Source organism: Lethenteron reissneri, chromosome 23, assembly GCF_015708825.2.
Source record: "Lethenteron reissneri isolate LAM-NWPU_2019-01 chromosome 23, ASM1570882v1, whole genome shotgun sequence".
Lineage (NCBI taxonomy): Eukaryota > Metazoa > Chordata > Hyperoartia > Petromyzontiformes > Petromyzontidae > Lethenteron > Lethenteron reissneri.
The window spans coordinates 7,157,468-7,174,702 of record NC_083801.1 but is presented as its reverse complement, the minus strand read 5'-3'; the positions used below and the strand labels follow the sequence as shown (position 1 = coordinate 7,174,702).

Sequence of the window (17,235 nt, the reverse complement as noted above, 5' to 3'; positions counted from 1 at the left end):
AAAATTAAATATTCCCATTGCTATGGTCTATCCAAAGCATAACCACTGTTGATATCCAAAATTTATGGTACAAATTTTTTGCATTCATTTTTCAGTTCTTAGGGCATTAGAGTTCTGTGCTAATGGTAAGTGACGTGGATTAGTCGCAGGGCATTTCTTCAAAGGTTATAATTCTTACCCATTGATGATCGCTGTAGCTGCATTGGTGACGTGGACCACAGCCTTCTTGTAGTTGTCCTCTAGGGTGGACTCTGCTTCAGGAGTCTCACTGCGTTCAAAGCAGAACAACCACAGCCCATTAATTGCCACATCTCAGTTTCTTATAAAACAGGACTAGGACGAAAAAAAACCCTTAGATCTCAAGTTGAGCATGGTCAGTAATAGTTAGAAGTCATAATCGACCTGAGTTTCATACCTGACCAAAGCTCACATGAGTCAAGAGCGATTTCTGAATTGGCCCTGGGCCCTTTTCTCACCAGCCGATCACTGGCGAAGTATGGTCAATTAACCTCCATGGACTCTTTTCGATGTAAAGCTTTCGTGACTGCACGGATTCATCTTCTTGGTTCTTTCGGTAAAGTCACGTAGAATAAAACGAATAAAAATAAAACATAATAAAATAAAACGTCGTGAGAATTATTGTATTATGTTTTACTTTTTATTATTTTATTATTTCCCTTCTACGTGACTTTACCGAAAGAACCAAGAAGATGAACTCCATGGACTCGTCCCCTCCCTACGTTTGCCCTCTCACCTTACTCTACTCGCCTCAATGTGCTCTCTGCAGCAGCAAACAAGCGCTGTTGGGAACAGCTCTCAACCATCCTACGCTCAATGGGAAGTCACTAATTCCCTGCTGCTACCCTCGAAGTTTAGTATTCTCACCCCCCAACCATCCGTGCCACCAGCTCCCTGTTACTGTTCAAGTCAGACCTTCTTCTGCCTATAACGGACTGCATGACATCTGTAAAGTGACTACAACCGGACATTACTTCAAAAACGTAAACACAAATCCTGCTTTGTTTCTAGTGTCTTAACATGCACTTGCATGTACATGCTCCATAAATCCAAATTCTATTGATATAATGTGTTAAATATTAGTATTTAAATATAATATGATATATTACGTTTATTTATGCCCTCATTATTCATTCCCGTAGGCAGGAGAGCGGTAAGTATGTTTGTGTGTCACCCTGATGCAGGACAAAAACAATTTATTGTGCCAGATCATTAACCGTCGTACTTTTGCTAATGTAGAGGTGTAATTGTGCATGGCTACGAATGTTGAGGTGTGATTATGCATGGCCACGGATGGCCAACAAACACAAGGGGCGGGGTTACGGCCGTACACAAGGGTGGCGCTAGCACCGACGTCCGCATGTGTATCCCCCACGGGCCCCCCCTCGGGGGCGAGTCCTATAAAAGGTGATGAGCTCGAGGGCTCGAGGTCGGGACTCAGCTTTAACCAGAGAAGACGGAAGACCAGCTAGTGTAGGCCCCAGAGCTCCCCTGGCTCGCTGTCCTTATAAGGGCCGACCAGGGCAAGCCGGTGGCGTGGCCCCGAGAGCCCAGACGAAGCTGGTCTGGTGACTCAGGGAGCCGGGATCCCAGCTTAACCAAGCTGGGACAGATAGCCTCCCCTAGTCCCGTAGTGGAGGAATTGGTATAGGTTAGAGGGGTTAGCTGTCGAGAATCCCTGTAGCCAAGTGACCTGTACAACTGTGTTGGTGTAATAAATAAGTGTGCCTCCGATCCTGTCGTCAAGCCTCCATATATACTTACTACATCTGGGGTCAGAAGTAAACGTCCAACGATGGACACACGAGGGACGACACGTACCAGGGAGTCGGAGATGGAAGACGCCGCGGCCGATTCTCCACCAGTGATGGCCGGGGTCGAATCGGAGCAGCCGGGGCCGAGTACGCCCGCGCCGCTACGACAGGAGGAGGGGGATGCGTCGGCCGAGGGACTCCGGCTGGCCCACTCCCGCCTGGCGGACCTGCTCTACGCCGCGGCCGCCGCGTTGGAGGAGATCACGCGGCTGGGGGCTGGAGGAGCAGCGCGGGTCGACGACGGCAGCCGGCGCGGGGCGACGTTTCCCGCCACCCCGACGCGGCTCGCGGTCAAATTTCCCGCCATCTCTACAGTACGAGCGGAGGGCGGGGCCGGCCCGCGTCACGTGTCTGCTGAGCGCCAAGCACAAGCCGTGACATCATCAACGCCGGCCGGCGCGTCAACATCAGAGCGACCGGCGATGCCATGTGCACGGCCCGCCCACACTGTATCATCGGCGGGGAGCGACGGAGAGCGTTCTGCGGCCACGGACGCCGCCTTACAACAGCGTCTGCCGCCTCTTAAAGAATTTGTCGGCGCTGACGGAGACTGGGGCGGCTTCAAGAGGCGGTTCATCGCTCATCAAGAGATGGCGAACTGGTCGGACGCCGAGGCTCTACGCGCGCTGCCAGCGATGCTGGACAACGACGCCCTGGCTACCCTCACCTCGGCGCCGAGGGAAAAGCGCGCCACTCTACACCTGGCGTTGCAGCTGCTGTCAGCCGTCTATGGGCCGCCTTCGGACTGCAGGCAGCTGTTCCACGATCGGAGTCGGGGCGCCAACGAGTCACCCCTGGCCTTCCGGACGGCTCTCCTGGCTCTGGCAAAGGCTGCTTTCCCAAGGATGGACGAGGAAGGAGTGGATGCCATGGTGGCTGAGAAGCTGCTGCTACTCGCTGACGAGCTGGACGTCAACGTCCTGGCTCAGGACGACGCGGAGATGTCGTCCCTGCTGGTCGCGCGCCACATTCACGGGGGCTTGCGGTCCCTGCGTCGGAAGGCGGCAAAGGGGGCGGCCGGCCATGCCATGGCGACCACCGCCCTCCCATCGGAGGAGGTCTGCGGGGTGGAGCGGCGAGGGGAATGGAGATCGGCGGCACCGCAGGCTCGGAATGGACCGAGCCGCCAGGAGCAGCCCAGGTCATCTGGGGCGCTCACACGCTGCTACAACTGTGGCCTGCAAGGCCACGTTGCGTCTGGATGCCGGGCTCCCCGTCAGCGCGGGGCGACACCTCGTCAGGACGCCACGCCGTCTCCTCCCAAGCTCCAGCAGAGAAATACGGCGAGTCGCGGCACCTCACACGTTTGGCCCACGCACACATCCGACACACACTCACGCGCTCAACTAAACAGGGCTCCAAATTCCCCGTCCGTCGCGCGCGATTGTTCGGTAATGCGGCGAGCGCTCCAACCGGGTCAGTGGTCGGAGCTCGCCCATCGTGTCGTTGCTGCGTCGGCGGGATCATCAGTCGTGGTCGGTCACATTGATGGGGTAGAGGTGCGGATTTTAATTGACACAGGGGCATCGGCGACCATTATATCTGATTTAATTTATAACATCCTTCCCGTTCAAAGTCGTCCCTTGCTCCCTGTTGACGTGCCGTGCTATGCCGCTAACGGAGGCTCTCTGGGCATTATTGGCCAAATCCGCGCCACTATCTGCATTGGGGACATTAAATTATCCGGCCCTGTTTTGGTTTCCTCCTCACTCGCGGTTCCGTGCCTGTTGGGGACGGATTTTCTGGCCAAAATGCCCATCCGTATCCTTATTGACCAAGGGTGCATTGAGCTCCCATCGGGCCGACGCGTTACATTTCTGTCTTCCCCCACCACGGAGCGTCGGGCGTTTGCCACCGTGCAGGCGCTCGTCACAAAAACTGTGCGCGTGCCTCCGGGGGCTCAGATGCTCGTCCCTCTTAGGTTGCGTCGGTCGTTTGATGCAGGGGTTGCGGATCGGGGGGTCTTGTTGGGTCCATCTCGGGCCGGGGTCAATGGACCCGATTTGCTCGCGGCTCAGACTATGGTGAGAGGGGATGGGGACCCCTTCATTGCAGTCCTTAATGTGGAATCGCGAACGGCCGTGGTTCCTCAAGGGACCGTGCTTGCACACGCAACGCCGGTGCCCTATGAGGAACCACTCGTGGGTCAGGTATCCACCGATCCTCCGTCGCGACCGCATTCGGACTCTGATGACGGATGGCTGGATGCGCTTTGCGCGGGTTCAGTGGACCTGTCTGACTCGCAGCGCGCGCAGCTGCGAGTTCTCCTGAGCGAATTTGCTGACGTTTTTAGTCAACACAAATTTGATATTGGTTGTACAAAATTGCTGCGACACCATATTGACACGGGTGACAGCGCGCCGATCCGCCAAAATCCCTTTCGGTTGAGTCCCGCCGAAAAGGATCATGTCAAATCGGCTGTTGATGACATGCTAGCCGCCAATATCATTTCCCCTTCCACCAGCCCGTGGGGCGCGCCGATCGTTTTGGTGAAAAAACACGACGGCTCACTGAGATTTTGTGTTGACTTTCGGCGTCTCAACAAAATCTCTGTGGCAGATGCGTACCCGCTTCCTCGGATGGATGAGTCGCTCGACGCCTTGGCCGGTGCGCGATTCTTTTCCACCCTTGATTTGCTATCTGGATTCTGGCAGCTTCCTCTGGATGACGAATCGAAACCTAAGACTGCTTTTCGTACACCGCAGGGCCTCTTCCAATTTAACCGTTTGCCGATGGGTTTACATTCTGCGCCGGCAACTTTTCAGCGGTTAATGGAATTGGTCTTGGCAGGTTTGCAATGGGATTCGTGTTTGATTTACTTAGACGATGTCATCGTCTTTAGCAAATCCTTCGAGGAACACCTCCAGAGGTTGCGTGCTGTTTTTCTCAAAATGCGGGCTGCCAATTTGAAATTTAAACCACAGAAGTGCCATTTACTCCGCGAATCGGTGCGATATTTGGGTCACATTGTTGGGCGCTCGGGGATATCCACTGATCCCGCCAAAACGGAATGCGTCAGCTCCTGGCCGACTCCCACCTCTGTGGGAGAGGTCAGGAGTTTCATTGGGTTCGCGTCGTATTATCGGCGATTTGTGGCTGACTTCGCTACGATTGCGAAACCATTGCATGCCTTGACGTCCAAGGGAGTCAGGTTTCATTGGGGGCTGGAGGAGGAGGCTGCTTTTCGCGCCCTCAGAAATGCTTTGGTGGGAGCTCCGCCGTTGAATTACCCGGATTTTTCACAACCCTTCTTGCTCGATACTGACGCAAGTAACACGGGCATCGGGGGTGTGCTGTCCCAGCTCATCGGGGGCGTAGAGCATGTGGTGGCTTACGGTAGTCGGGTACTGTCTCCAGCCGAACAGCGGTACTGCGTTACCCGTCGGGAATTATTGGCCATTGTTTATTTCATTCAGCAGTACCGCCCGTATCTGTACGGTCGGCGGTTCACCGTCCGTACAGATCATGCGGCCCTACAGTACGCCCTGCGGGTTCAACAACCATCGGGCCAGTTGTCTCGATGGTTGGAGATCCTCCAAGACTATGACTTTGTCACCACATATCGTAAGGGTGTCCGCCACACGAACGCTGACGCCCTGTCACGATTGCCACCCACTTCGGAGTGCGCGTGCCTGTTGGGTTCGGGGCGTTGTAGGCCCCCGAACGTCACCACCGATTCGGTCCTCGTGGCCGCTACCGATGCACCTTCGGCTTCGGGTCCTATCGAGCAAGAAGGGAGGGATTCGTTGCTGGGGTTGCCGGTCGCGGAATGGGGACGCCTCCAAATGGAGGACACCTCCCTCCTCGCTTTGCGCCGTCGCGTCGGGGGGGCTGGTCAGGGGGTGGAAAACGTTGACTCGTGGGGGTTGTTCCAGGGTCTTTTGATGCACTGGGATGGAAAAACCCGGCGCCAGCGGCTTGTGGTGCCTGCTGCTTTAAGGGGTAAGGTGGTATGGGCTGTTCATGAGCGGCTTCTGCACTTGGGGGTTCACAAGACATTTGCCATGCTCCAGCTGGATTTCTTCTGGCCGGGCATGGAAAAGGACGTGGGGGATCTCTTGGGGTCATGCACGCAATGCGCGCAGAGGAAGCCGCCTGCGAGGGGGTCCAACCCTCCGCTGCAGTCCATAAAAGTTTCCCGGGTTAACGAGCTCGTCGCTCTGGACATACTTGGGCCATTTCCCGCTACGCCCAGGGGCAATAGGTATTTACTAACGGGGGTTGAATACTTCACGAGATGGCCTATGGCCTGGCCCCTGGCGAACCAGTCGGCAGCAGCCATCGCGGAGGCCTTTGTCCAGGGCTATGTCCTCGACAAAGGTGCTCCGGAACGGCTGCTTACTGACCAGGGTAGGAATTTTTCTGGTAAACTCCTACGTGAGGTGTGCGACCTCTTGGGTACGGAGAAGGTTCGGACCTCTCCGTATCACCCACAAACTGACGGGATGGTGGAACGGCTGCATCGGACCATCACGTCCATGCTGTCCCAGCAGGTGTCGGTATCCCAGACGGATTGGGACCTCCGCATAGCCGGTGTGTTGCAGGCCTACAGAATGGCTCCTCATGCGGCCACCGGATTTTCCCCTTTCTTTTTAATGTATGGGCGCGAAGTTAACCCCCCTGTGGCGACCCAGCTGAAGCTCTCGGCGCTCCCGGCGAAGTCTAATTTGTCCGAACACATTAAATTTAACATCGCTAAATTGTCTGAGGCGCGGGAAGCGGCCGTGCAAAATTCTGAACTCCGCCAGAAGGCGAACGAGAGGCTTCGGTTGGGGCGGGTGCAGGTGGTCAAATGGGAACCAGGGGACAGGGCGTGGTTGCACTGTCCTCAGGTGCCGCTGGCAACCTCGTCGAAATTGGTACGGCCGTGGCGGGGGCCAGTGGAGGTCGTGCAGGTTTTGCGGCCGCAATGTGTTCGCGTCAAATGGGGGAGGCGCCGGTGGTATGTGCACCCCTCAAGGTTAAAACCATTTGTCGCGCCGCCCCGTGGTTCACACACACACACGCATGGCCAAACGTGTGAGGGTGTCGCCGACTCCCCGTCGTCGCTGCACTCGCCTAACCTGACGCCAACTGTTCCGTCCCCAGGTGAAACAGGAGTGACGGGTCCACACCCACCAACCCCTCCCGGAGGGGTCGGGGGTCACTCGGCAGCGACGCCTGACTCTCTTGCACCCGGACCGTCAACAACCGTCACTGAGCGTGCCAGGACGGGCCCTTGTGACGGGCCCGCCGCGCGGACGCGCGCCAAAACGCGCAGACTATTGTGAGGTCGGCCGTTGGGGGGCCTTGCGGACAATGGGAGGGGTGGCGTCCGGAGTGTGTGTATATATGTTGGTTTTGGGGTATTTATTCGGGGGGGGTGCGTCGGGTTATTTTTTTTCCTCTCTCTCTCTCTCTCTTCCTGTTGTTGTTCTTGTTAAGGTTCTCTTGTTCTTGTTAAAAATTACGCGAGGCACACACACGGGGTTTTTGTGAGGGATGCACCTTTATTCTGATTTTTTTTTTTTTGCAGCCAGGGACGGCTGCGAGCTGTACAGGGGGGGGTGATGTAGAGGTGTAATTGCGCATGGCTACGAATGTTGAGGTGTGATTATGCATGGCCACGGATGGCCAACAAACACAAGGGGCGGGGTTACGGCCGTACACAAGGGTGGCGCTAGCACCGACGTCCGCATGTGTATCCCCCACGGGCCCCCCCTCGGGGGCGAGTCCTATAAAAGGTGATGAGCTCGAGGGCTCGAGGTCGGGACTCAGCTTTAACCAGAGAAGACGGAAGACCAGCTAGTGTAGGCCCCAGAGCTCCCCTGGCTCGCTGTCCTTATAAGGGCCGATCAGGGCAAGCCGGTGGCGTGGCCCCGAGAGCCCAGACGAAGCTGGTCTGGTGACTCAGGGAGCCGGGATCCCAGCTTAACCAAGCTGGGACAGATAGCCTCCCCTAGTCCCGTAGTGGAGGAATTGGTATAGGTTAGAGGGGTTAGCTGTCGAGAATCCCTGTAGCCAAGTGACCTGTACAACTGTGTTGGTGTAATAAATAAGTGTGCCTCCGATCCTGTCGTCAAGCCTCCATATATACTTACTACACTAATGTCTAATTTATTTTGAAGAGAGAATCATTAAGTTACATTAACAGTATCGTCCATAAATCAACTCCCTTCTACCGATCCTGATAATAGAGAGGACCTGAATATAACACTATTATAAATATCCATGCTTACAATAAAATTAGACACAATGCAATTACCAAGGTATCAATTGTATGTTTGGTAAACAGCTCAAGTTTGGTTCAATTTATCTACTATATAGATGTTGTTGTTGGAGGGGGTCTAATATTCAGTGCAATTACTGTTTGCATAACTTTCACAATGCTCAGTAAACCTGGGTAAGTCCGTGTAATATATAAAAGAGCAAATCGGGAGATTTGTCTGCTTCAGTTCAGTTACAGCTCCCTGGGGCTAAGCTCCAGAAAATATCCTCCCTCGCACCCCGACCCTGCTATATTCTTGGTTCTTTCGGTAAAGTCACGTAGACAGAAATAAAATAAAAGATAAAAAATGTTATTAAAAAACATTTTCAAAAATTAAATTGAAAATAATCAAAGCAAAAAACCACGACGTTTCGATCGCCTGATGAAGACCGCTTGTGTTGCGATCTCTAATTTTATTCTCTTTTATTTTTATTCTATGTTCTATCTACGTGACTTTACCGAAAGAACCAAGCATATGAATTCCTGCAGTCACGAAAGTTTAAAGTCAAAACCCCCCCCATGATGTTGAGAAGATTCGATGGCATGCGGTTCCCCGCTGCTAAATATTCAATGAGAAATAAATCCCTGCCTGCACAACTGTGACGATTCACGCTCATCGACTTAAGAAGAACGGGCTTTATTTACCGTTTCTGGCAATAACACTGACGGTGTTAAGATGTTTAAACACCAAATAGACACGCCCATTGCAAGGCACAAAGTCTGCGTTCACCACACAGACTTGTGGCAAAACATGGAGACCAATATTCTCTGATAATTGAATTTAAAGGTCTCTTAGATGTAACTGTTCAAGCCGAGCTATTAATGCTTCGATATTTCCATTTCCTTTGTACTCTTCGCCTTTTGTTGTTCTCTGGTCTGGTGAGACAAGGCCACACAGAAGACTGTCTCTGGTGTAAGCCAATCCGTTTCAAAGACGATGCATATATTATAATCAGAGCATATTTGTTTGCTTTTTATGCCACAAGCATGTGTGGTTAACGCAGAATTTATGCCTTGCAATCGGTATCTATTTAGTGTTTGAACATCTCAACACCTGCGTTATTTCTACGGCATCATTTTGATACTGGCAAAAGAAGGTCCTGTAGCTCAGTGACTTTAATGTCAATACTAAATTATTCTAGCGTCACATTTGATAGGTCTTCCAGATTTTTCCATAAGGAAATTTTCCACTTTGATACAGGATTCATCAACACCATTCATGCTATCTAATCCAATGCACCACTGAATTCTGCTCATTCTAAAAGAGATCGAGGAATCCACAGCACCACGAGAAAATGTGTGCCGAAGAGGAGACAATCGTCAAAATGCACACTAGTAGGTAAACGGCCTCATCGCTGTCCTGCCTTCAGGCCAGCTCATATCCCAGCAGGTGGGTGTCTCATGTATGGCTTGCATCACCTGTCGGCCGAAAATATCTTCGTCAAATTGTATTAGCAAGGTCACCAATTCAACATCCCGTGGATAGTGCCAGGCTTGCCTCTGAAGTGGTTGGAGCACTTACATTTGTAAGTCTCAGTGATCGTACCATGTAATAGAGGTGGGTGTCTCTCAAGGAATACTCGAAGCAACGCAAATAATCGTGTCTAGGACATTTTAATTGTACATCAATATTTAAAACAACAAATAATTGTTGTAAAAGTTTGAAAATGACGAAGAGCATGGGATTTTATTCTCACCTTTTCACAGTTATATTAAACGGCAACTCTCCCTCATCCCCGGTAAGCATGCTGGTGTCAAACATAATGCCGACTTTCCTCTGCAAAGGAAAATGCACACAAATGCATGGTTAATGTATATAGGGCGAACTTCTTTTTCACAGTACATAGCCACACGTGCTAATCGAACCATTCTGATGAATGCAGATGTGCTTTAATGGTGACGTGCAAGCAGACAAGGTTGTACGAACCGTTGAGTTGTGTTCAATCAACTGGGGTCCTAAGGTGCACACCAGCGACGAAGCTTTAGGTGCACAACTATGAGGCTCATCGCCCTGCGAAATATGGGAGCAAAACAATTCTCAGCTTATATATTTATGGAACAAAAACAGCACTCAACGCAATCATTAATAACACCGTGGCCTAAAAATGAAACGTATACAATCGGTACCGTTTTGGGTAATGGCTCTTCTCCATGATACACATGAATGGGCCACAGGACAATACGAGTTGGAGATTGCACTTGACACTAAAGGTGCCCGATGAGAATTAACATTTTCAAAATAATTTCTGATTACATACTCTTTGGTTTTTTCGGTAAAGTCACGTAGGTTAAAAAGAAAACAAATAAATTAAATCACGACGTTTCGGAGACAACACAAGCCTCCGTCTGCAGGTGGAACCGTCACAGCAAAATTACTGTATCACGTGAAGAGACCTCTAAGAGACACGACCTTATATACTGATTTCTGATTACCAATTTTCAGTCGATAGCTATCAGCAGCATGAGTGTGTATCTTACAAGCACCGGAGTTGGACCCTGCGTGTGTTTGCTCTGCTCGTGGCGCTCCGTTCTCCATGCCGCTAAATGTGGGTGGCACCATGATCGTTGAAGCTAAAGAAAAACTATCCTCACGATGGCACTGGAACACATTCCTGCGGAGGGAGCTGGTAGGAACGTTGGGTTGCTCGGTCAATGGCCAGGGTCAACGGCGGCGTGATGTATTCCGCAAATATGCCCGACTGTGAGGGCGGGCACAAGCCGGCGTGAGTAGGTTAAACGTTGAGTTTTATAAGGGCATCACGGGGTGACCAGCCACTCCCCACCCAGCTCCACGCCTTCTACCCCCCACCCAGCTCCACCCTCCGCAACCCAGCCCCTCCCCACCCTCCCCACCCAGCCCCTCCCCAACCTCCCCACCCAGCCCCTCCCCTCCCCAACCTCCCCTCCCCACCCTCACCTCCCCACCCAGCCCCTCCCTCCCCACCCAGCCCCTCCCTGCACGACGGACACAACAATCCCCTGTGGGCTGGTGTAACCAGGAGATTCCTACCAGTATAACCGGACGTGTCCTCTCTTCCTGCTAAGATAGCAAGGCAAAACCCTCATATCCTGAAAAAGTGACCCCCATTTTCTGAAGTTAGACCTCATAACGTCGCATTCTTTATCGAACGTATAATAGGATATGAACTTGTGACATGGAGTGGTTTACTTTGGTGCTGACAAATGACTTTGATGCTTAAACTACTCAATCATAGTGAAAGGGGAAACAGAGTATAAGTCAGACTCTATGAGATATACTGTGCTATGATACAGTTATTAGTGGAGTATGAAGACCCATCAGTGTTAACATTTCTCCAATACTCCCCGAAAGATGCAAGACGGTCGATTAATTAGCTGAGCACCTCGTGCCTGCGGTGACAAGTGCTGCTTGCACCTCAGCACGATGCATTTGCACAACTGCTGTGCATTTGCACAACCGTTCACACGCAGACCAGAAACATCATCACCAGCAGCAAACAACTCGAGATAAACTGCACTTCGGTACGACGAGAAATCACTGCTTACAAACCAATAGCTGATGTTATATTTATAAAGGCAAGACTCATTAAACTACGGTATATCGCCGGGACTATCAAATCATGCACTGAACTATATGGACCCAGTGGCAGGCGTTTGATTCCCAACAGTGATTCACATCAGTGGTGCATGACATCTGAATTTATCAAAGTGGTAAAGTATGGTCAAACAATCCCCATGGCCAATGGTGCGTATGATGAGACTTTCATCCAGCAGTGAATTTACAAAAGGAACTGTGAGCTACGAGTTTAAATCGTTTTGAGCATTTACTATACAGCATATTGCCGCAACTCAATACTGAGTGCATTTTCTTGAATGACTCTCTCATCCGTGATATCGGAATATCAAGTATCATGCCTTGTCAAGAACACAGTGGAGCCAAAATTCGTCCAACATTTGTGTTTTAATAAGGTAAATGTACGAGGATACTTTGGCCCAGAAGCACCAGGCCAATGGTTTAAATGCTACATAAAAAAAATCACTACCCATTCTACAAAAAAAATCAGGTTATTAGTCTACATGGTGTTGTATGCTTGGGGAAGATCATGCATCCCCCTCTCCAATGCAGCAGAGCTCATGCTGGTGCTAGGGGGCACTGCAGAGAAGGGCTATGGAAATCGACTTCAGACTGAGGTCCGTTTTAAACCTGTGGACATTAAAGAACACATGTAACTCGTTGCTACACTGCAAATTAGTTACTGCACATAATATCCAAATTGGAGGGTGAAAAAATAATCTTGCAAATTTGTTAAAAACCAATGTGTTCCCTGTGGGAGCTTAATGTCCCTGTAAATGAGGTATATTCATCTCAATGGATCTATCCAGAATTAGTCTCCAAATAAAAAGATTACATTTAATTGCTGTCAGTAAATCAATGCACGTTGTCCTGACAGGGCTGCTTAGATTGAAAACACCTCCGGTTTTGCACGTAACGCTATTTACGGTGTGAAAGAAGTTCAACATACATACGTACAAAGCGTACACGTGTGGGCAGACCTGTACGAGAGCCTTGATGTAGTGCAGCGGCCGTGGGAAAGCCACAGAGAGGGAGGGGCCGTGTGCAGTGTCTCCGCGGTTGTGTACGCGAACGTGCATCAGCAGTGTGCGTGTGTATCCAGCCACCACGTTGTTCCCAGGATGCTCGGAGCTACACAGAATGACAGCACAAAGACGAAGATTCTGTACGGTGCGAAAGGCGTTCAACACATATCGTACACACAAAGATCCCCCGTGTAGCCTGAACAGACTGTTGGGGCAAGTGCTGTTAATGAGCAACTAGAAGCGGCACACGAGGAGGTGGGTGGCCTGCACCGCACCCGGCAGCATTTGTCTCCCAAAGGCGGCCGGGCACCGTAAAGCATTTAATCAAGGTAATTATTGCATATGTCCTGCTATGACCTGCTATGACATATGGATCACGAATGCCACGTAGACATAAAATGAAAGCCCATATGTTTCGCAGGAAGCGTGGAGTAGTGCACGCCTGGAATTCGACCGAGTGACGGGAAGAGGAACACATGGATTCGAGATCTTCTTAAGTAACGTGGCCTTGGGCAGGACACGTCGTCTGGAAGGGATTATGACTGGTGGCTGAGCATACTGACAAGAGTGGCAGCCAAAGGAGAGATCACACTCGAGCAGACATCGAACTTAATGCAGCAATACACAAATGGACGAAATTGCATACCCAGAATGAATAAACACCACCTCCACCCAGAGGTCAGGTGTACAGTTTGTGTTCACAGAGTGGCACTGGAGCAAAGTCTGGAACACATTCGCAAAGGAGAAAGCAAATAGTACAAAGCATGCATAAAACAAATCAATCTACGTGGATATCGCGCCATTGTTGAATAACAATTGTGCCGGAGTTATTCATTTTGCCGAGAAAAGTCTCACAGAGTTTTGAGACTATCTTTCAGATGGGTGCAGCTGCTTGGAAGAATTGACTCCGACTGATGCTCCTGCTGTTGTGGAGTGACTCATGCAGCCAGCTATGGCTGCAGAGTTTGGTAATACATGTTGTTTATGTCGTTTATTGTGAAAATTCGGTCACAGTTCCTATGATCACTGTTTCATTGCTTTTATGGCTTTATTTTTGTGATTTTCGAAAAGTTTTTCGGTTTGGCCATGTTTGTTTGTTGTAGTACAGAGTTAGACTGATGGCCTTAATCTAAGTTATCTTGTGGTTATTGTTGTTGTTGTTGTTTGACTTTTTTTTCACACAGTGTTGGTGTACGGTGCTTTTTCTGCAATAATTTGCTGTCTATTTTCTTGGATTTTCTGTTTGCACATATTCACTTTAAAATGTTTTCTTGTTCATGTTTTGTTTGTTTGTTGCGGTTGCACCCGATTCAAGAGCCGAATGGCTCACAGGGCTATACCTAATAAATTAACTTGAACTTGAGTGTGTGGTGCGGAAACCGCAAGGGCCAGAAAAAATATGCCACACAACACCGCCGTCTCCTGGCTACCTCAAAGCTCCACGTCTGCAACACGTGGCACGCCTTGGTGGTCACCCAACCAAGCCCGAACCAGGCCCGAACCTGTTTAGCTTCAAAAGATCCAACGAGATCAGGTGCATTAATGGTGATTTGGTCATAGATAATTGGTAATGTGGTATCCTCCACCACATCTATCGTGACAGTATTACTTTCTACCACTGGCGCTTAAGCAACAAATATATCTAGATAGGTCACCACTCTAGAATGTTTGGCTCCAGTGTTTTTACGTATACATTTAAATAGGTGTATTATATATATAAAATCTGTTTTTGCAGGGAATACTAGGTTTGTTGTAATGTTTTATAAAAATAAAATACTTTTATGTATGCATACTCTGCTCGTGTAAATCTCAAGGTTATCTGTTAGAATGTGAAGTTGACAAATGCGTGTGAATATATATTGTTGAAATCGATAATTGATGTAATTAAATCAGGACTTTTTCTGAAAAAAAAACATTATTGTATTTATATATATTCAACACAAACCCTACTATTGATAGCGAAGCAAGCTTTCATGTAAAAAAAAAAATCAGTATTACACGTCACTCTGCTTTTATAGAAATGCCTAATTATAACTAAGTTTTAGTCAATATTTATGCCTCAGGGCTCGCATTGCAGTAAATCTACTGTTTACATTCCAGATGGTTTAAGGATGGCATACCCAAAAATGGAACTAATGCTAATTAATACAATTACAAGCACTGCTGAAACTCTTAGCAGATTACTAAAGCCTGCTTGAAATAGGCCCTCCCAAGTTCTCCAGGCAGTGTAGATCACTGAGCATGTGGCACATGAGAGGACTTTTCTGTGAGTTGAGAGTGTTACTTGGCTCATTCACATACAGGATGACACGGAGCGGTGGGGGGGGGGGGGCGTTAACGAGTGTGGACTCTCGGAGGCGCGTGGTGTCTCTGCTGTCTGGCTGACCTGGCTCCAAGCCACGTGTCCCTCTGCTCTTGGCCGCAGCATGGGCTGGAGGGGTGGTGGGTGGACATCACTGGGCCCGGCAGCCACCGCAAGGAGGCCATAGGTCACCTCCACCACCACCGGTTGGAACACATCGACGACTTCCCGCTGGAAAGAAGAAAAATGTTTTAATATGTATGTTGAACTTCTTTCGCACCGTACGTCGCCAACCGTGCGAATCCGAGGTGTGGGGGAAGATAACCGACTAAGGAAGGACAACAAATTAATCACCTAACTTTATGTTTTCCCAAATAAGAATTCTGAAATGATACCCAGGTCCAAAACATATTATTTCCTTCCTCTCACTGGCATCTCGCTGCCCCTTCAGGCGGGTGTTCCACGCGCATGATCTCAGAGCGACCCGCCAGCCCCACCGTTAAAGAACTGACTATAAGCAGGCGCATTGCTGGAACTGTGGCCCCCGGCTCTCAAGGGGAAGATACCCTACGAGCCGGAGTAAGTGTGCAGCACGAGCCAGCCGGCATGGCTTTGCCAATGCTTCATTCCATTCGTGATTGTTTCCTGCTCCAGTAAGACTGTGAAATGTGTTGTACAAACAACGTGTTTCCATACTGTTATACCTTTTATGTGATTAAGAAGAATGCGGTTTATATTTAGAATCCTACTTAATGTTAGGTTAACAAAATAGGCCCGAAGAATGTTTAGAAATGTACAGCATCACAATACGAACAAGAATGGATTACTGGGTATCCAAACAGGGTCAAAGTTAGAATGCAATGCTTTTTTTCTTGTTTTTATTGAACCCAAGTCAAGAGTCATAACAGAGGGCACATGAACGTACAAGTAAGGCTTGTGTGTCTTGTGGTTTTGCTGTCCTGAGTCGTTTTTCGTCCATAAACAGGGGCTTGCTAATCAATGTGTACGAATGCAATGCTTCTTTTAAAAGGGCCAGAATTATACTTAGCCGTCATTACCAGACTGGTTCATGCTAGATTTGAAGTTTTCGTGACTGCAGGAATCCCACACCCTTTGGTTCTTCCGGTAAAGTCACGTCGGTAGAAAATAATAGATCACGACGTTTCGATCGCAACGCAAGCGAACCGTCATCAGGTGAGACAATCACAGCAGCAGTCTCATCAGGTGAGACAACCACAGCAGCAGTCTCATCAGGTGAGACAACCACAGCAGCAGTCTCCCTGCTGTCATTGTCTCACCTGATGCCGATCGCTTGTGTTGCGATCGAAAACGTCGTGATCTATTATTTTCTACCTACGTGACTTTACCGAAAGAACCAAAGAGTATGGGTCATGCTATTTATGCAGCTGGATGAGGGATGATCCTCATGGAGCAGTGGAATGACAAACGGCTGTACATGTAGAATGTCGGTTGTTGACTTACGAATCCCGCGTGCAACAGTCCACATTTTGTGCTCACATGTTATTGATGGCAAACACAAGACAAGGGGCCCGCCTCACCGCCCTGCATGTGTCATCGTAGACTAAATGCCAATGCCCATTTCCCAAAATGTGTGCGGTCGCACGAGAGCGGGTGACAATGCAGCCACGCTCTCGCACTGGTCTGGGTGTGGCTGCGAGATGGATATCTTCAATTCCCCCACCGCGGTGCCACGTGCCATGCAGAAAGCCACGCGTGGCATGTCGGTTATCGTGGGCTGATGTGTGTGTGGGGGGGGCGTGTGTTTTATTTCGTGAAACACAAAACCCCAGAGTTGTGAAGGACTGACCGCGAGCACGCGCGCTCAACTGTGTCAGCGCGTGTGAGTTGGAAAATACTGAGCATCAGATAAAAGGGGACTGGCTCCACACATTTCCAGCCTCATTGGCAATGCCAGAAAAAAAAAAACGTCGTCAGTTCCTTGCACTCGACATGAAGGCCCACTTTGTGCCACAACTACAGATTGACTCTTATTCCCGTACTCGTTATAACCGAAGGGGATATTTCGAATGCTACTGTCAAACAATTTTAATAACTATACGTGTGCATCATTGCATCATGTGCCCAATGGAAACACTAATATTTAATCTGAAACACATACAGGGACTCCTCTACTTACGAACGGGGTTGGTTCCAGTGGTCTGTTCGTACGTCGATTTGCCCGTTAGTCCTACTTTACTCCTGTTGATTCCAAACATGTTGTTCGGCATGTACACTTAACACGGGGAATGGTTTTA

General features: G+C 49.7%; 1 protein-coding gene across 1 annotated transcript in view; it reads right to left on the bottom strand.

Moving 5' to 3' along the window:
• The window catches only part of ITGA4 (integrin subunit alpha 4), a 45,810-nt gene that overhangs the window by 9,402 nt on the left and 19,173 nt on the right, over positions 1-17,235 (bottom strand). Inside the window, exons 16-21 of the mRNA XM_061557768.1 lie at positions 15,044-15,190; positions 13,304-13,380; positions 12,613-12,763; positions 10,007-10,090; positions 9,777-9,856; positions 179-268 (exon numbers count right to left, since the gene is read on the bottom strand). Coding sequence (XP_061413752.1) covers positions 179-268; positions 9,777-9,856; positions 10,007-10,090; positions 12,613-12,763; positions 13,304-13,380; positions 15,044-15,190 — 629 coding nt within the window. The remainder of the gene's footprint in view (positions 1-178; positions 269-9,776; positions 9,857-10,006; positions 10,091-12,612; positions 12,764-13,303; positions 13,381-15,043; positions 15,191-17,235) is intronic.